Below are 21,106 nucleotides of genomic sequence, written 5' to 3'. Positions count from 1 at the left end.
CTTTCACCAAAATAACAGCGGAAGTTTGACTTGGCAGCTAGCTTGTGAATTTCACCACCGGATCAATAAAGTCTCCTCTTTATCCACTTTGATACATCATAGATTATTCATAATATTTTGTATAATTAATATGGATATGCAAAGTAACTAAAGCTATAAAAAATAGATAAGTAAAACGTACAATATACAAGTAGGAGAAAATGAAAATACTCAGTTACATTGAAGTTGTTTAAAGCACTTGAATAAGAAATTCATGTTGTTTAGTTTAAAACAGTCTAAAGGAAATGGTCAATTATAGTGTGATTAAAACTCACTATTTACATTATTTACAGTACTTGATTTACAGCTGATATGTGAAAAGGTCCACACCCTTATTTTTTTAACAGTAATATAGTTTTACTGCGAACCGTCACAGGAAGTGCTTTTATTTTGAAGTAGCCTACACGGAAGTTATCTGTTGTGTACTCTTGCTAGCTTACTGAGATGCAACATGTCCGTCAAGCTAAGTTGCTCACTTTCTTGTTTGTAAAACTGCGACTGTAATAATTATTACCGTTCATGACAGCAACATATTGAACAGTAAATGGTCACAGTAAAAGACAAGCGTTTTTGGTCGTCATTCGAAGCAGTTCCACTACAGGCAGAGTTACTCTCCACGGCTGATAAACTGCAAAGATTTACGTGTAACAACCTAAACATTAATTCCCGACATGTTTAAATCTGTCAGCGGCTCGGACACACTGCTGTCCACGCTGACGTACCGTCACCTGTTGGGAACCAGATGTTATGAAATAATACGCACGGCTTTTTTTTCCTGTGAACAAATGCTTCGCGGTGTTGGGAAATTCTTCAAAATTGTTGCATTAAAATGCATAGTAACTCGCGTTACTGAGATTGTAAGGGGGAATAATATTACCGAAATTTAATTAGTAATGTGTTGTATTACTGCGTTACAGTAAAAAGAAATACATTACTGTAATTGCGTTACTTTTGTAACGCGTTACTCCCAACACTGTTTATGACTAAATACCTAAAAACATTCCCATCAGTCACAGCTGTACTTTGTGTTTGGTTAGCAAATCTTAACATGATTGCCTGCTCGGCAAAGATTGTAAACATGGTCTGCCAAACATCAGCATGGTAGCATTTTTCATTGTGAGCGTGTTAGCTTGCTGACGTAGCATTTATCTTTAACGTACAAACGTGGAGTCCTCACAGCACTGCTCGCATGGCTGTAGACTCTTGTTTATATCCCAGCTGTCCCGCCTTCGCTGCCACTCTCGACTATGTTGTTTAATGAGCAGTACAATATGAATGTTTAACGGCGACAGAATCAAACCAATCTGCCTGTGGGCTTTAATGATGGCTCTGCTGTCTGTCTGTAGCCTCCGTATGTTCCACAACTCATATTTTCATAAATATTTGTTAAATTCTTTCTAACCACTGTCAGCACACTGACCATAGTTACTTGTGACAAAGTTAAACACCTAATCTTGCTTGCAACAAGACATTCTTCCAATACACTTTGGCCTCACCAAAGTGTGACCAGGAAGCGACGAAGCAGACAGTAACAAACACAGAAGCAGAAGGACCAGAACAGTACATCTATAGCGGGAATGAGGTGAGTGTGAGAGGGGGAAGGGGGGTTAATGGGTCAGGTTTCTCACATTGTTGGAGCGCAGAGAGACCCGCCCTCCACAGCGAGCGCAGAATTTGGTCTGGCAGTAGGAGCAGAGGTGGCCGCAGCCGTCGGCGAACTTGGTCTTGCGGCAGATGCCGCAGGTGGGCGCGTCGTCCTTCAGCTGGGTCTGCTGACGCCGCGTCTCCACGCTGATGCGACGCACCTCCTGTTTGTAGCTCTCAAACTGCTGGTGCAGTGTTCTGCGGGGAGAGTAAAAGTGGGAGATTTGCCCATCAGTGGTACATCATGCGTTCACCAACTTTTTGTACTTGATCAACTTTAACCTCCTCCAGCGCTGTTCAGACACACTCTTCCTGGTGGAATTTTTCGGAATAACTGAATAATTTTTCCAAATAATTGAATCGAACAGACACAAAAGTGATGTTATGCACGCACAAGTTTGAGAACAACATTTCAGTTCCAGCAAAAATAACTGGCAATTAGAGCGCCACTTGAAAGGTGCCTTTCAAAACAAAATCCCTGCCACGCAATTAGATGAAACTTCAGCTCAGTTTTGCTCTCTGCGGCTCACAGCCTTTTTCCCCTTCCTGCTTTCTGGGATGCCTATGATGAAGAAAAAAAAACTGAATTGCAAATCAGGCCATGTGAAAACACCCACAGTGTTGTAACAACAGAACTGTCAAAGGAATACTGCATTAGCATAGCATGGCTCTCGTGTAGGGGGGACCCAGACAGCATTTTGATTACCATGCTGAGTGAGGGAGAAAGATAGAGAAGAGAGAAGATGGCTTCATGCACAGCTTTGCAGCCAATTTGCCTATTTGTAAAAGCAGACAAACTTTAGTTAAGTCTCTGTCAGCACGCTGACTTTAGAGTCGTGTCTGTGAGCTATTTGTCAAAAGAAACGCATCAAGACAATGGCGCGCGCTGGCATTCACACTTTTGCACATTTGCCGAGGTAAAAATGAGCAATGCCGGCTGAATCTGTTGAAAAGAAAGATGTATGAGTGGAAGGCCCGGTGATTAGCAAGACATTGAACGCCTCCCCGCACTCTTGTCTCGCTTTGCCAGGCCAGGAGGGTCTGGCGAGTCCACACAGGTTTTTTGGCATTTCTTTAAACCAATCACAATCGTCTTTGGGGGCGCTAGGCGCAGGACAGAGCAACGGTATCGCTGCAAAATAGCCTCAGGAAGGAACTTGTTTTGGTGGAACGTGTGTACGCTCAAAAGTTGTTTTAGACGTGTAACAGAAAACTCAGATTGGACAGATAGTCTAGCTAGCTGTCTGGATTTACCTAGACTGCTCGCACACTGATTAAGACCTGGAGTGAGAACATTTGCAAAATTCCTGAACTGTAAGTGTAATAGGGCTACTTATTTAATAGTAACAAAATGCCATCACACGTTCAAAGATCCCAAAGTAAGATTCAGATTCCTTGTTTTGTCCGAACAAGAGTCCAAAATACGAACAGACATTCAGGTTACAATGTAAACTAGATCACCTGGATCTGTTCAAATCAGACATGTCGTCCCGTCTGTAATGCTCAGCTGCTGGGCAGGAAACAGGTAGAGAACATAACACCTGATCTGTTGTCAGCAGCTTTTGGTGGTTGAAAAAAAAACCCAAAAAAACCGATAACAGTCCTCCAACATGACCTATAAGTCCAGGGAGGATGCTGTGTTTTTACTGAATGCTTTTTAGATGAACAAAAAAGGCTCTGTCTTTGGCTTTACTGAAAAACAAGCTGTCCAAACGAAAAGTTATGTAACAAACAACAAAGTATACAGTCTCCCTGAAAAGAATCTTTGAAATGCCAAACAGAAACTGTCCAAGAAATGAGAAGACAAAAGCTAATTGTGCATTCCTCTTCACTAGTGCGTTTCTAGCTGTCTCTGAATAGAGGCAGCAGACTGTGCCACTATACAGAGCTGGAACAGGGAGGTGGCTGCTGGACTGGGACACATTTGGCCAATCAGCTGACACGGGGGGAATGGTTGGATCAGGGGCGACGGTTTTGTGACGTGGAATGTTGAATGAAATGTGAAAAAGAAAAAGAAAAAAAAATACTGTATATCCTTCTGTGTCCTACACAGACTGGGTACCTTTAGGCTGATATTTTGAATATTATCAAATCTTATATGCATTTTTCTCAAATATTCGGTACGTAATGTTGAAGTTCCAATGCTGACGTTTTGTAAAGCCTGAAGGGGACTTTACGACAAGCCGTAATAACCTAGGGGCTCAACATCAAAGCATCTGCTCCATCTATAATGCAGAGCCAGGACACTTTAAAGTTCCGTCAAAGAAGTTAACATAATGACGATCATCAGTGTACCATGAGAGCATCGTTTTATACCATTACAGCCATTCTGATCTCTTTATCCTCACCAGTTTTGTCTGTGCTTGACTTAGAGAGACATGGTTAAGCTTTGAACAGATAACATACATACTGTGATAAAGCATCCAGTAGCATCCTGTATTACTGCACTCATCCAGACAGGCAGATGCAGTGTCTGCACATGCATTTATACTCAAGAGAATTAGAATTATGCATGTTTCCACTCACAAATGTTTCAAGTAGGCTTTACTTTCGCTAATAGTCAAAAAGAATGACAAATGGACAGTGGAGTTGACACAAACCTCAGCTTAACTGATCCGTACGTAATTTCGAATGGAAAAAACAACGTGACACTGCCGCCGCGGCAACGTCATAAACACGACCTCTGACCCCGAGAAGCTATCTATCCTGCCAATGGGAGTCCAGAGGCTGAGCCAAGCCCAGGCACCATGGGAACAGCTGTCAGAAACAGAGGGTGCACAGCCGGTTGCCTTGGTAACGTTGTGGCGTCAAGCGCTGGGTGTCAGCGGGTGTCAGTGCACCAGCTGTTCCTGTTCTTAGAGCCACGGTTTCATCAGTATTTCCTCCACTTCCACACATTAAGCAGACATGCACTGTTAAAGCTGCACGAGGTGACTTTTTTTTTAATATGAAAATAGATCTGTGTTCAGAAAAGAGCTCTGCAGCAGTGAGTATAGGGTCTCATCATCTTTGACTTTAAAACTATCTATGTATAGCCAGGTGAAATTCTAATGTCAGGTCTGGACGATATTCTGTCCATCAGTGATAAAAACACAAAAATATCTCTTAAATGTTAGAAAGCTAGAGCCATTCAGTGAAACTGGACCACACAACTTTAGATCGTTTATATTATATTTTCTCATATAACTTTGTGTGAAGATACCTGCACGATTTCTTAATTTTTCTTTTAAATCATCACCTCTTCCCCACAACTCTTAGCTACCAATATGGAAACCTATTGTGACGTTAGCACAAGTTGAAAACAAACGTTACAAGTCCAGTTTTTTTTCTTCTAATTTGATAACTGACAGAGTTGCTCAGCGCATCGTCACCGATGTCAATGGCAAAGACTGTGCGAAGGTACCAGGCTCTCACAAACAAAGAGCAAAGAGAAACCGACACACTCAACCGGAAGCAATCTACTGTATGCAGAATGAATACAAAATATACAGTATACAGAAATTCACCAAACATGTGCAATCTTTCTGTCACACATACACACAGACTAGGGTGACCAGATTTCCCGGAGCTAAAACCGGGACACTTTGCGCGTGACCGTAGTGCTCGTGCACACACACACTTTTGTGACCATGTGCCAGCCCAGGTCAGACAGATTAGACACAGTTTTGCCAACAGCACACGTAGGTCTACTGCTCACAACATAATGTGGTATCTCAGTTAATATTCATGAATTTTCTTGGTATGTAAATAATATTAAAAGACACTGAGTGAGTTTTATGTGGGACCAACTTTATTTTTCAGAATTAAAGCATTCTTTTGGAAAAAGCAACTTGTGAAAAACATTGTGAAAAGGTATTTTTCATTGCATGGCACTAAACGAATTATTTGGAACTGCTGCCACAGACTTGAACTAAAGTTATGGTAACACTTTATGGTAAGGGTACATGAATTATGAATTCATGCATGAATTAATTGATGATTTGTTCATTAGCCTACTTCATTCCTTTATATCTTATGAATCATCAGGAATTGACATTAGTTCATAGCCTCTCATTCATGACCTCATGTATGAACAACACATCAACTAAAGCATTAGGTAAGGTGGGTAGCCTACATCATTATGCACAAGTTGTGTTCAAATCAGAATTTGCGTATGTCGCCAAATTCATTTCCTTGTTTCTGATATGAAGACGGGATGGAACGTGTGTGACTCGAGCATCTCACATTTACCAACAAAACGTACAGCGAAAGAGTTTTTTTTTTTCACTCTAAAGTTGCTGAAAGCTGCTGCTGTTTCAATCCTTTCGGCTTTCTGCAGTAGACGGGGCTGCTCAAAAGTTCTGTGGTATCCCCCGCAACTGACGCGCGCACACACACACACACACAACACACAACACACACACACACACACACATGGTGGATGCAGGAAAAACTGGAGATGAGACAACCTAAATTGAGGACAGCTCCCGCAAAATCAGGCATTTTGGGCAACAACAATCTCAAAAAAAAATCCTGGAGGGACTGGTTAAAACGGGACAGATAAGAAGAGGCATTGCAACAATGTTTACAAATATTGTAACGCCGGCTGCACAGATTATGCAGACGCAGACCGCTACGATTGACTGACACACACACACACACACACACACACAAACACACATTGTTAAAATCATAAGCTGGACGCTCTATTAGTCTTTCTACATGGGTTTAGTTAAGGATCGGGCTATAATAAGACCACGTCGGCTATGTAATCGCTGACAACCGGCACAATTTCATAGTGGTTGGTGTAAACCGGGACATTTTAGCGTCCCGACAGGATGGTACACACAAGTCTAAAATCAAGGACTGTCCCGGTCAAACCGGGACGTCTGGTCACCCTAACACAGACACCATCCAAAATTTAAATTTCACACCCTATTAATAGACAATGTGACAGTCCAGATTAATGCCCTCTGAGTCAGCACACAGTACCCATATCCGTTGTAATTTCTACCTAAATTGCATATCATGAACACCACCTTTATGTTTAACGTTAACCATGCCTCGTCAGGGGACACATGAGTGACCCCAGCCATACAGACGAAAATGGAACCACTGTGTGAAGACAACAGGGAAAAGACGTCCTCTCAAGTAGAGACATGCTGTCTGTGTTCACTCTACTGTGTGTTCATCGATTACAGGCCAGAGCCGGCTGCCTCCCCAGGGATCAGCCACCATGGCTATGATCCCAAGGTGCAGACAGACTCTTTCTTTGGTCAATTTCACTCAAAGAATGATATTTGGACCCGATATGCATTAACAGTGAATATGAAAATCTTTAAGTCAAAATTAAGATTTTGGACTGTTACAAACTCCAACACAAAACTTTGTTTTTAAATGCTTTGAGCGATTATTTAATAAATAAGAAACTTTCAACATAACACACAGTCAAAGAGAGTCAGATAGTGTTGGGGGGAGACATTAAGTCAGACTCAGTGGTGAGTGACAACTGAAGCAGAGGGACAGACACAGAGCTGTAGCAGAGCCAAAGTAGAACACTTTTTAATTCATTAACTTTATCTGTTATCAGGCAAATACAACGCCAAAACAGATCATCTGCAAACTGCCAAAAAACAGGCAGATAATCGTCCAGCGCCGATAATCAGTCTATCACTACTTAAAACATATTACCACGGAGCTGTATTAACATATCTCAAAAACTCCAACCTTTGCTACTGTGTAAAAGTCATTGTTTATTTCACTGAAGCAACACTAATCAATAATTAAAATGGGTCAAATTACTATTCGTAATAGGAAAGGGGTTGCTCATAGTGACAAACCCACAGGAAATTCTCACACAACTCATTTCCCCTCAGCTCTACGTAGCCTTTAAGCATGTTTTAACTGTGAAGCTGACACTTCACAGGCCGCTGTTTTCAGTGGGAAAAGCTCTGATAAACCCACTGTATGCCACCTGACCAGCACCAGACAGCAGATGACAAAGTTAGCAACTAGCTAATGTTCATAGTGGAACATTTAGCATCTAAAGAGCCAGATATTTGTCTCAGGAATCTGTAAAGACCAAAAAAGAGCTAAAAGGACAGTACAATTTTGACTTATATTAACTAGAGAGTAGTCTTGCATTGCTAGACCTACCTGCGAAGGAGGGTCTGGCGAGTCCACACAGCATTCAGGAATGAGAGAAAATCATACTCTGGTTTATTGGCATCTCTTTTAACCAATCACAATCGTCTTGGGCAGTGCTAAGCACCGTACGGAGCAACGGTGCCTCATTCAAAAGTAGTTTTAGTTGTGCAGAAAACTCAGATTGGACAGATGGTCTAGCTAGCTGTCTGGATTTTACCCTGCAGAGATCTGAGAAAAGGTTAACCATAAACCTCATAAATCGACCGGAGTTTAAAATGTCAACACAAAGAAAGCCTAAGGATATCCAGCCTAAATGAGTGAAATCCAGCGGAATTTCCTTTGGCAACGGAGCAATCCCGGAAGTGGAACGCCGTGGATATAGACTAACTGGACAGAAACACAACTCCAATAAATGCTAATGTTGCTACATGACTGCTGGATGTACAAAAATGAAATTGTACCACCATCCAATCAATCTGTTTCACCTGCTGTGACAAGTCAAAATGGCTACCGTGAAAAAATATTTATTTTATTAAAAATGACGTTTCTTAAATTACTCAACGGTAGCAGTAACTAGTAACATAGTTAGAGCTACAGTTACATTTCAACTTCATTACCGTCCCTGTCAGATACTTTGCAACAACTCTAACCGCTTTGGATTGAAAACTCCGGGGTTGCTTTGTAGTCTGGATGGACAGAAACGGAGACCTTTGGAAACGACGACGCATGTCAGTCGGTCTCATCGGTTAGGTAGGCTTACTGTAGGCTAACAGTTCCACCTCATAGACGTCCGAATAAATCCCTGGTTCTTACTTTTTGCCATTGTTGTTCTTTCTCTAATGTTTTTTCGATGTATATATCCATGAAGACATAGTAGTGTAACCTCCAACCTAAGCTAACCCCAAAGCTAAGCTCAAATAACCTAGCTAGCAGAAACATACAGCCATCTCCACACAAACCCCAGGAGATTTCTGGATGTATTGGTTGCTAGCTAGACAGCTAAGAAGACACAGCATGTGAAAAATATAAAATTTGGAGTTACCGGAGGGTGTAAATGTCCTCTTTTAGCAGAAGTAAGGCATACTCTCACCGCCTCCAGACCCAGCGCTAAGCTAACATATCCTGACCAGGACTGCTGTTTTGACAGAGCACACAAGATATCCATGACAGTATACTACTCATTACTGGGGGAAAAGTAACCTATTGGCACTACTGTAATGTGTTACTATCTAACACTGTTAGCATGTGGCTGTGCTAGACAGTGACCAGGGGGGTCCAAGTGGTGTGAACCAGCTGAACTGTGGGCGTCTCCTCTCTCTAGGTCAACACCATGGGCCAGCCAGAGAGCCAGATGTCAAAATAAGTGTGCAAATGAGCACCCACACACGCACACAGAAAACCCACATGTACACACGTATGGGTTTGCTTTCGCCTAGGGCATTATATTCAGCCCAGCGTGTCCAAGGACTCCATTCCTCTTTCTCCCTTTCTCTCTCATGTTCTCTTTATCTCTCCCTCTTGTGTCTCCACCAGTTACTGGTGTGGAGTTGTTAATTAGCACCACTATGAATACATTGCCCAAGGATGGGGAGGGGAGAGGGGAAAGCTGTGTGTTTGTGTACGTGTATAGGGCAATACTATTTCTGTCTCATCAGCTGATTCCTGGTGACGCCTTGCAGAAGACTCCTTCTCAGTCAGAAGAAACTGGAAAAGTTCTGGAAGTTGGAAAAGAAGCAGCCTGTATGTTTCAGCCTTGGGAAGTGGTGATAAACTGTTTTTCAAAGCCTTGTGCCCTTGGATACTGTTGCTTCGCCTGTAGCAAGCAATGCAAATTCCCCACTCCCAATTCACAATGCGTCTTCGATTTCACACAGAAGTAAACAAAGGCAGGCTTTCCATTTCAAACCCATGCCCATGGATTTGGTTGGCTAAAATGCAACAGTAGATTTATGTTTTGATATTTCTATGTCCAAACAACCTATGTTTCATTTTCGAATTCAAGATTTAAGAATGAGGACTAAACAATGAGCATAAAAGTAACACTATCTAACACACTTTGTCTGGTTACAACTCTTAAACTATGATATAATAGCACCTCCACTGACATGGATGTGGAGAAATCCTAAAAACTTGACAAACCTGCGGTTTCTAGTTCAGGTGTTTAAGCTGTGATTGGACCATTGCTGCTCAGGGCCAGGGTTTAGCTAACAGTCAATTGACACCAATGGTTGTAACAACACAAACTGGCTTTTTTCAGAGGTTTGGAGGTTTTAGTTGGAAGAACAAAACAAGCATGCTGGATCAATAGTCCCAGCGCTGCATGACAGCACAATTGAGGGCGTTGAAGGAAAAAACGTCTCTGCTTCTGATGGTGCTAGAGACCGGGAAGACAACAGATATGTTGGCAAACGCTGTGAGGAGGCAAGGAAAGGAGGAGTCAGGGGTGGAGGTGGAGTGATCAAAAGGGGTATATAAAAGGGAGCAGACACATTTATGGAGGAGACAGTGGGGTTAAAAAAAAAAAAAAGGAAACAGGAAGAACAGGTGAGGAGTGGTTTACACACAATTCCAAGAAAGAGATGGGTAGACTAGGGTGACCAGATTTCCTGGAGCTAAAACCGGGACACTTTGCGCGTGACAGTAGTGTGTTTGTGCGCGCACACGCTTTTTAACGTGAACATGTGCCAGCCCAGGTCAGACACAGACACAGACAGTAACTTCATTATTTTGATCCTAGGCTCCTCGTCTAATAATAAGTGTTTTTTCCTGTAGTAACAGTAACAGCCTTTTTCAGTTTAGTGTGAGATTTATGTTGAGATTTTTTCTAAAAAAGATTTTTTAAAGTGTTATTTATTCCAATAACAGCAAAGTAATTAAAATGATTTATTGAAAATTTTGAGCATTAAACACTTAATTTCCTGCATTCTGGTGAATTTTTATGCACCTATTTCTACCTTTTTCTGAATTAATGTATGCTGCAAATATCTTTATTTAAAGAGAAACAGATTACAATCCAAATATAAAAACATAATGGAATATATTGCAGTAAGGCTGTCAGGCATTCTGTATTGCTTTCAACTATTATTCTCCTTTGGATGGACTTTTCTAATTATATCTGAGTCAGCACACATGTAGCCCATAGGCATCATTTACTCTTACCTCCTGTTTTGCATCTTTTGTTGGTTAAGTAACCTCCTTAATGTGCATATGACAATTATTCACCTCAATGATACATTAATTTAAATTTATTAATAAAACCCTGAACTGTAATATTTCAGATGTTTGAGCAAGATTTACTGCTCTTGTCCAAAACGTTGTGCACATTCAAAGTATATAAACACAGTATATCTGTGTTCTCTGTGATTTGGAGGAGTCGTGATATTTTGAGAAAAATAAAGTGATAATAGGCTATTACAAGAATAAAATCACAAGCTATATTTCAGAAAATAATCTATACCTGCACCATAGTCTGCTGTGCATTACGCGATTGCTCTGCTGAGACGGTAGATCTCAGACCTTCTGACAGACACAGAGCCCCGTTTGGGTCTCTGGTCTCTGAATGAGACAAATAGTTTAGCTATGGAAGTGGCTGTACGCTGCTCTACGTCGGAGGTGGAAACCCGAAACTAAAGAATACGCAACACATCTGCCGCAGCATGGCCACAGCTGAGTGCGTCCATGAACCTGAGGCTGCGCTGCATTTTACAGAAGGAGTGGACACAAGCAGGTCTGCTTCAGAGCTCCGTGTGTCTGAGTCTGAACCGTAGACTGGAAACGTCACGTCACGGGAACTTCAAACTAAATCATTAGCATTGCGCTCCTAAACTTTGTGTTGATGGCATCAATGTATTAGACTGATTTGGCTACGATTCCTCCGAAAACTTCACCCGGCTTTCATAGCTTTCCTCACGGAGAGACGGTTGCTAGGTGATAGGCAACAAATACAGCATGGTCGGACCCCGCACGTAGCTGCCCGTTCTATTCGCCTCGGAAAAATAAATGGACAAAGTTACATTCGGGGCTACACTCAAAACATTCGGGGCTGAAGACACGGCAAAATCGGCTGACGCCGCTCCTGGTGTAAACCGGGACATTTTAGCGTCCCGACAGGCTTTTTTTTCGGGACTCGGGACAAGCAATTAAAAATCGGGAATGTCCCGGTCAAACTGGGACGTCCTAGACAAAAGGCTGTCTGCAGGGAGGAGGAGGAGGAGGAGGAGGAGGAGGAGGAGGAGATGGAAGGAGAACAAGTGGAAAAGCAAAGGATGAACAAAGAGAGCCAAGACGGAAACAAGCGTGGGCCAGAGACCAGCAGAGGAGAGAAGCTGATGCATCCGGAGCCACTCTATAAATACCACTTGAGAAGAGGAGTGGATGATGGAAAGAGGATGGAGACAGGATGATGGAAAGAGTAAAGGGAGAAGGAAGAAGAGGAGAGAAAGGAAAAGAAAAAAGATAGATTTGCCCAGGAACAGTTTATAAAAGCAGGAACATGAGTCATTTTTAGGAAATGAAGAATGAAGTGATGTGTCAAAAAAATTAAATTCAATCTAAGCATTCCTGCTGGAGTGTGGAGTGTGAAGGTGATGAAAAGAAGAAAGGAGGCAGGGAAGGGAAAGAGAAAGAGCAACAGATGGGTGCTTAACCAAATGCAAACATCGTCTTTGTTTTCTTGTTTGCCTGCCATGATGTTATCCATGATGACTTCTACACATTTGGCTTCCTCCACTGTCAAAAGGCTATAAAATAGTACCAACGTCATAATGCTAGCAGAAATAAAGCAACCAGATGGCCAGTGTGTATACATCTATAGGGCAGCAATTTCTCAAACAATCCGGTCAATCGACTCAATCCTCCCTGGCTTGATAGGGTTTGAGTCCCAGCTGTCATTCTTTCCATGATCCCATGTTACAGCCACATCTGACTGCTGTAGTCACATAAACCTGCTGGGTTAGTACACAGCTTCAGGGGAGCAATGCTCAATGAAGCAAAATCTAAGCTGCTGTGTTCTCTATCATTTATTTTAGAGAAGAATCTAGACTTTATGGTGTCTAGAAACTACACTTTATGAAGTTTGGGAAGAAAAGTAACCCTTCTACCACCATACCAATCCCTTTTTATATCTCCGAAACAACAACGATGTGCTGAAAAATATCTGTTCTTTCTTTGATTGTTAGATGATGGGTAAGACTTTAGTGAGAAAGTGATCAATTTGCTTTTTTAGTTTCACGTAAATATTCTGTAACTTCATCTAAATCAACGATTAGCATCCACCAAAGCCATTGTGGGAAAAATGTAACAATCGATTATATTTGAAGTAGCAAGCAAATTAAAGCGGAGTGGATAAGGCAAGTGTACAAATGTCTCTTTCATACATTCACGGTGAAATTGATTACGATGGGCTCTAAATATGACAATGTTGTTCAGTTTGGTCCAGACTGAAATAACTGGTTGGATTATCATTCAAATTTCCTTTTTTACAGGCATTTTGTGATCCCCTGACTTTTTCTTATGAGGTTTACCTTTGCTATTTTAGGTCAAATCAAAATTAATCAAATGGATGATCATACCATTTGGTACAGTATCCATGGCTCCTTCTGGATGAATTGATCCCCTGACATCTAGCACCATAATCGGTTTCAATTTGTCTAATACTGTCACTTAGGGACCACACACACCTACTAATGACACTCCCAAAAAGCCTCAGCTGTACTTTGTGTTTAGTGCTTATTAGCAAATGGAACTATGCTAACCTGCTAAACTACGATCTGAATGGTTAGGGTCAGGACAGCCCATTGGTCAAGGGATAGGACCTGAACGGACTGGGTTTCCATTAGCATTACCTGCTAAACAGTTGCACGTTATAATTGTCATGGTGAGCACGTTAGCATGCTGACGTTAAACGTCCCATGACATGGTGCTCTTTGGATGCTTTTATATAGACCTTAGTGGTCCCCTAATACTGTATCTGAAGTCTCTTTTATATAGACCTTAGTGGTCCCCTAATACTGTATCTGAAGTCTCTTTTATATAGACCTTAGTGGTCCCCTAATACTGTATCTGAAGTCTCTTTTATATAGACCTTAGTGGTCCCCTAATACTGTATCTGAAGTCTCTTTTATATAGACCTTAGTGGTCCCCTAATACTGTATCTGAAGTCTCTTTCCCGAAATTCAGCCTTGGTGCAGAATTACAGCCACTAGAGCCAGTCCCACAATGAGCTTTCCTTAGGATGTGCCATTTCTTTGTCTGTAGCTATTGAGGAGGAGGGAGGGGGGGGGTGGAGGGTGGGGGTGTGGCCTTGGCCAACTGCCAGTTTGCTCTTTGAAAGCCATGATGTCTCTCTCTAATGGGTGGGCCAAATTCTCTGGGAGGGCAAAGCAGAGAAAGGAGAGGTAACCTTGCTCCTTATGACATCATAAGGAGAAGATTCCAGATCGGTCCATCTGAGCTTTCATTTTCTCAAAGGCAGAGCAGGATACCCAGGGCTCGGTTTACACCTATCACCATTTCTAGCCACTGGGGGACCATAGGCAGGCTGGGGGAACGCATATTAATGTTAAAAAACCTCATAAAGTGACATTTTCATGCCATGGGACCTATAACATTTGGTTCAGAACTAATCGTGGATGTCATGTGCATCACTCCATTCACATTTCCATGGAATTCAGTGTGACATATTGAATATGTTCAGGCTACAATGAATTGCATCTTGACCAATATTATCGTAAGTTTAAAGTCTTGGTAGTGAAGTTAAGTCACACAAACATTGTCAACAACCAATGCTTGTGCTCCCCTCCAGCACCAAACATGCCAATTTGGGCACCACCTAAGCTTAAAGAATGTAACTAGAAGGCTTTTCTCAGATCTAGTGATGGTAGTCGGGGCCCCAGGGGACTTCTTTCGCCACTTTGTGTCAGGAATTGCGAGGCTTGGACCAAAAAATGCAGAGTTGAGGTATTTATTGAACAAAAGACTTACAACAAAAAGTGTCCAGAGGTAGGTAGGCAGGCAGGCACAAACAAAGAACCAGAAGACAAGACAGGGAAAAAACAACCAGGAAGGAGCGACGCAGGGAAAACCAGGAAGGGAAGACATGGAGGGAAGACAATGAACTGACACGAGTCAAAGACAGCACAGAAACTAAATACACAAGGTAACTAGGGTGAAACAAGGGACAGGTGACACGAGGGCTCAGGAACAGGTGGGACACATCAGGGCAGGGCAGACAGTCAGGAAGGCAGGAAAACACAAGGCAGGAAGTAAAATAAGACATAAGAGGGAGAGAGAGAGAGAGAGAGAGAGAGTACTACAAAATAAAACAGGAAAAACGTCAACAGAATCCCACAATCGTGACACTTTGAGTGTTATTTATTATCTGCTCTAGCTTTTTTTCAACGTTTTAGACGGATATGGTAATACTAATGTTCGAAAATGATGATTGCATTTCTTTTATTGAAAAGCGTAACATTTTCTTGAGGGATGACCCCCTAAACACCTCAGTCTTCAACAAACCTAGGGAAAACACTGTAAAGAAATGTAGGTTTCTAAATTGTCGCATGACGTGCATTTGTAATGATGAGTCTCCGAAGGATCCGCGTGGTTGTTCAGGTTAAAATTAACTTGATGTGAAGTCTCGTGCGAGTTCAGTATTGTTTCGAACACATTGCCACTGTTCCTGCTCCATCCCAGCACAGACTAAGTCCTTTAGCTTCGTAGCTTTAACCTGTCTTCAGCCTATAGCGTCAGACTAAGCAGCCCCTCCCACAGCCAGTGCTTAGACGGCGATAACTCTTTTGTATTGATGTCGTGAGTGTTTTACCCGTATTTATGGAGCAGAGTGCTTTTTGCCATGGACTCCACAGTGTGTACAGTATGTGTGTATATCAGTGTGTGTCTATCACTCTATCTTTCTCCTCCTCATGTATTTTTTTCTTTCTTTTCCATTCATTTCCCTCTATCTTCCTGCGTTGCCTTTATTTCTTTTCCTCTCATACCTCACTCTTATCTCATATCTTCAATACTGTACATTGGATTCCACTCTGTCACAGCCAAGGAATTGATAAAAAAAAAAAAGTCTCTTCCACGTCATTGTATTGACTTTGCACTGTCCTCTTCTTCTGTTTCTTTCGCTTTTAAATACTGAGAGACACACACACACACACACACACACACACACACACACACAAACACAAAGCCTCTGACCTCACACAGCCTGCAGGGTGACGTAAACCAGGAATGTAGTTGGTGCATTAGTTGTGGAGTAATTATGGGTGATCTCTAATCACCTCACTCTGTCCCAGTAGCCTGGGCTAGCAGCCCACTCCTCCATTGCCCACCCCTCCTTCTTATTCTTCTTCTAACCCTAACCAAACCTCCATACAAAGTGAGCTCAAAATCAAACAAATTGTTGTGTTGGATTTTTGTTGATGCGCTACATCCACTGCTAGCATCGTGGTTTATTGGCGTCCAAAAATGTTGAACATTCATGTTCATGTTTAGTAATTGTTTTGTTCCTGCTATGAATGCAGTAGTTGTTTAGTCATGCACATACAACATTCAGTAGGTAGTTGTATAGGGTGTCATTGTGATTATTTCATTTTAGTTTTAAATCTTAACAGCTGTGTCAGTTCGCTGTGACATCACTGGTGGGTGTGGTAACAGGTGCAGTAGGGCAGTGGTTCCCAAAGTGGGGTCTGGGGACCACCAGGGGTCCTTAAGGGAGTAAAAAATAAATAAATAAAAGACTTAACGCGCTCAACTCACATTGACACTTATGGTACAGTACGTGTCCATTGTCAGCGTCATTTCCACACTTCCCCATTCATTTCTATGGAAGCAGTCGTGCAATGCATTGTGGTAGCGCCGCAAATGAGTCGCTCCTCATTTTCATAAAGTTAAATCCAGGCAATTTAATGTGGATAATAATATATAAAGGTAATTTGGGCAGCACTCCAATTAATACTTTTTATACACACACTCACACACACACACACACACACAAACACACTCAACTCTTCGTGACACAACATGATTTAACATTATCTAAATAAGCATATAGAGACATTTTGGACTGGTGTTACCAGAGGGTACACATTTGAGTCCCATACAATGTCGTGTGCGGCCACCCATGATATAATCCCATCTCGTCCTCTGACCACAAACACAGACAGAGATAGAAGGAGAGAGGGGGAGAGATGTAGATAGCCTGGTCAGCCCGAGTAGAGAGCTTTCTCATTAAACTTTAATGCTGGGCAGGTCTGAGAGCACTAAAGAGGCTGATCACCGAGGTTCGCTCGGGTCTCTTACTCTCAGCACACTCAGAGTCCCACCCAGCCCGCCACACCATCTCTTCCCATCCTCTGTGAGTGATTGAAAGGCCACGGTCCTGGTTCTCTGTCACACTGTGTCCCTTATGTCTCTGCGGCTGTAGCTAATGATTAACCAAATCAGCCCAGCTGTATAAACACACAAACGCAAGGATGTTTCCCAAATTGTACAAGATAGTAAAAGGCCAACGATAGCGCAGAGGTTTAAGGACATGTGCACCTGTGTTCTTTTATAAAGGAGGGGGGTGTGGGGAGCAGTTCAAGAATATGCAGGTATGTATTGTTTGATCTTTAACATATATTCAGTGAATGGCCAAAAGCACCTGGACACCCAAACATTTGAAATATGTGATTGTTGAACACATTGTTGTGAGTGATCGGTCAGTTATTCCGTTGGTTAGGGATCTATTCCCTCATGCATAAAAGTAGCTACAGTGGGAGATGGTCTTCCCCCTTGTTTTTTTTAACTTAACGAACAGGAAGTGAAGTAACGTCTGATTTTGCCACAACCGTTTTCTAAACTTAACCAAGTAGTTTTGGTACTTAAACATAACCAAACTGTGACCATTTCACAACGTTAAAGACATGTTTAAAATGTTCAGCGTTAACGTTCAAAACTGTGACTGACGTCCCTGTGGGTTGTATTACAGCAGGACCCCTTAACTGAAAGAGAGACGGAGCAGGGACCCCCTACTACATATATTGTATAAAATAAAGTTGCATATTAAACTGGGCCTACAATAACATGTAGGGCAGCCTAAAGGCTATATACATACCTTTTTTGCACAGAATACTAAGCTATTAGAATATTAATTATTGGCGTGATTTTATAAATCATGTTTTAATGTTAAACATACATAAAACCTCATGACTTCATTGGTGTCGACCATTTTAAAATCTTAATTTCATTGTGCCAACAGTTGCTTAGTTTGTAACATGGGTGCATACAAGACATTCAAAGTAAAAAGAAGAAAGGTGAGAAAATATCTTTCATTCTTTATATGTTTGCGCCTCTGTAAATTTGTAACAGTATGACTTAAGACTCATTCTGACTTTCTGGCAGTAAACTCCAAAGAGTCACCTTTCAGAAGAGACCAGGATCATGACTGTAATTTGGACTGGTGCTCAATAAGAGGGTGCGGTTTTAATACTTGCGAGGGTGCTGAGATTTCAGGCTTTTAAACTCACTTTTTGGCCCAAATTTAAAGTAAGAGTGTACGCATGCATGCATAGTACACACACACACACACACACACACACACACACATACAGGTGCACATGCATGCTGAGGTGTGCCCCGAAGTGAACCAGTGAGTCCCTTTTCCGTCTTTTTCATTTGACAATGGAAAAACTGAGAAGCAAACACAAGATGCAGCTTTTTGTGACATGCAGCAGAGATGACAGATGTGTAGACAAACTCGCAAGAGCGTCAAACACACACACACCGAACACACACACACTGATGTGACACAAAACACAAATCGTGTACACACACACACGTAGACACCGTTAGCACCGCCCCGGCTTCCATTCCTCCAGGTGTTGCAGACACACCCGACTGCTTTTGAGTTCTTTTAATTAAGAGCAAAGTGTGAATATCCAACCCAGCACACTCTGAACACATACACACACTCATATGGAGCACATGCATTCGCACTCTATCCAGCTGCCTGGAAAAAGAGTGGAAGCTGGCTGCGAAGCAACAGGAAACACAGTACAGTAACAGTAGAGGCATTTTGTCTTTGCAAGAGCATTCTTATCTCCTGCAAGCTTTCATCCACAGGCCGAGAAAACAGCAACACCATGCATCTGTGGTACATTTTGTGCACTGCCTGTCATCAGTACTGCAGTACACATGCTCTCAGACGTACTGTTTAGATGCTGTGTGTACGTGAGGGTGGGTATGCGTAGATTTTGAATGTGTGTAAGTATTATGTGTGTGAGGAAGAGTGCTAGTGTAAGTGCATATGTTCACCTATGTAAGATTGGAATGAACATGTTTCCTCATTTACATTGAAATACATAATCAAATGCACACACACACACACACACACACACACACACACACACACACACACACACACACACACACACACACACAGATCTGCATTTCACACTGTAATTAATGGAATTCAACAGTGGGCCAAAACGGAACCAGATTAACAAGAAAAAGAAGAGGTTCAGAACATCACCAGCAGCCAGTGAACTGAATATTTAAATATTTCAGGAACTGCTTCCAAGTGAGTGCTATTTTCAGACCTGATCCATAATTCAACATTAGCATTTTTCTCGCAGAAACCTTGAAACTCTTAAGTCTGCTCGGGAAAATGTTTCTCTTTATCTCAGCTGAAAGTACCAAATTGTGTTAAGTGGGAATCTTTTTGTTTGACTCTAGAGACAAAATTTGGTAACGTGACATACTGTAACGCTAACTGCTACTGTTTTCAGCTAGCCACTATGCAAACAAGAGAAATCTATCCGAGTTAGAAGAAGGGTATCTGTTTAAACAGGATAGAATGATTCATACAAAATACACAAAAGTCATTGATGTTATCATAGGACCAATGTTTGGAGGACACAATGGGCAGTTGGAGGCTGGTAAAAGCAGTAAGAAGCATTAGACAAGATGTTGAGAGAAATGTTGTTTTAATGGGGTTGATGAGAGCAGTGATAATGAATTAAAAGAGTAACGTTGAGGGCCTTAAAAACCCAAACGATGAGCTATAGGACACTAAGGCCTCTTTCACACTGGCTGTGTGGCGTGAGCGTGTCAGCTGCGTGGCGTGTCCGTTTTTATTTGGGCTCCCATGGTAACAGGTTAGAGCTTACACACTGCCTGGGTGATACGCACGTCTCAGGCACGGCTCGAGCCACGCCAATAGGAAAATATGTTTATATGTCATTTTGACACAAATACATATTAACTAGCTTGGTTTGAGGGCGTGCCACACTAGTAGCTAGGCGAGCATTATAACGTGTGTTACAAAGTGATGCAAAGTGACGCAAAGTGACGCAAAGTGACGCAAAGTGACGCAAAGTGACGCAAAGTGACCACGTTTGTCTCTGAAGTAAAGGCTGGACTACAATAGAGCTGTTTGGAGCAGTTGGTGAACAGTGTTTTCTGTTGGAGATGGTAAGTCCCTTTGGGGGGGGGGGGGGACTTTGGGCTTTTTCACTTTGTAAACCTATAACATGCAACAAAAAGATATATAACACCAGAAAGGAAAGGGGAAAAGCCAGAAAGCATAATATGAGCACTTTAAAACCTACTGTTGAACTTGGCTATTAAACTAAAATTGACCTGTTGGTGGACAGTAGCAGCCATATCAGACAGCAGGCAGGGAGGGGGGGCTACGCTGCCCTCTATATGCACCCTGTAGCCTGCCACCATGGGGAGCCCTGGTAGAGAGATTAGCATTGTGTGTGTGTGTGTGTGTGTGTGTGTGTGTGTGTGTGTGTGTGTGTGTGTGGGACCCCTTCCTGTCTCCCCCTTCTCTCTCTCTCTCTCTCTCTCTCTCTCTCTCTCTCTCTCTCCACCGCTCTAATCCTTAAAACCTCTAAATCCTCCCTTCTCTCCCTCCTTCTGTGCCCTAGGTTCTAATTTCTTCTTCTGTCCATCTGGTGTGAAGGAACAAACTCCAGCCAATCGGCACCTTGTATTGAGTGACAAACCCGAAACGTTTTAAAGCATGTTACTAACAATAATGCTAAAGCCAGATGTGAGTTCCCAGTAAATTCAACCAATTATAGGCTACTACTAATAGTGTTTACTTGTACTTTAGCTCTGCCTTAACATCAACACAAGTGGGCTCCTCCATTAACCCGCCACTCCAACCCTTAAGGCTCTGTGTTGTGCGTCCATGACTCCACCCCCATCTGAAATGTCTACAACCTCTCTGCTGAGAGCATCAATATTTTACACATTATTTCTATATTTACATTTTGGAAGCCTCCAAAGCTCCCAGGGG

General features: G+C 42.2%; 1 protein-coding gene across 1 annotated transcript in view; it reads right to left on the bottom strand.

Annotated features, from left to right (window-relative positions):
* The window catches only part of rims1b (regulating synaptic membrane exocytosis 1b), a 106,280-nt gene that overhangs the window by 80,488 nt on the left and 4,686 nt on the right, over nt 1-21,106 (bottom strand). Inside the window, exon 2 of the mRNA XM_028589848.1 lies at nt 1,668-1,881. Within this exon, the coding sequence (XP_028445649.1) occupies nt 1,668-1,881 (214 nt within the window). The remainder of the gene's footprint in view (nt 1-1,667; nt 1,882-21,106) is intronic.

The sequence above is a fragment of the Perca flavescens genome, chromosome 2 (assembly GCF_004354835.1).
Source record: "Perca flavescens isolate YP-PL-M2 chromosome 2, PFLA_1.0, whole genome shotgun sequence".
Lineage (NCBI taxonomy): Eukaryota > Metazoa > Chordata > Actinopteri > Perciformes > Percidae > Perca > Perca flavescens.
Note: the sequence above shows the minus strand (reverse complement) of the source record. Positions and strands in the feature narration are given on the sequence as shown.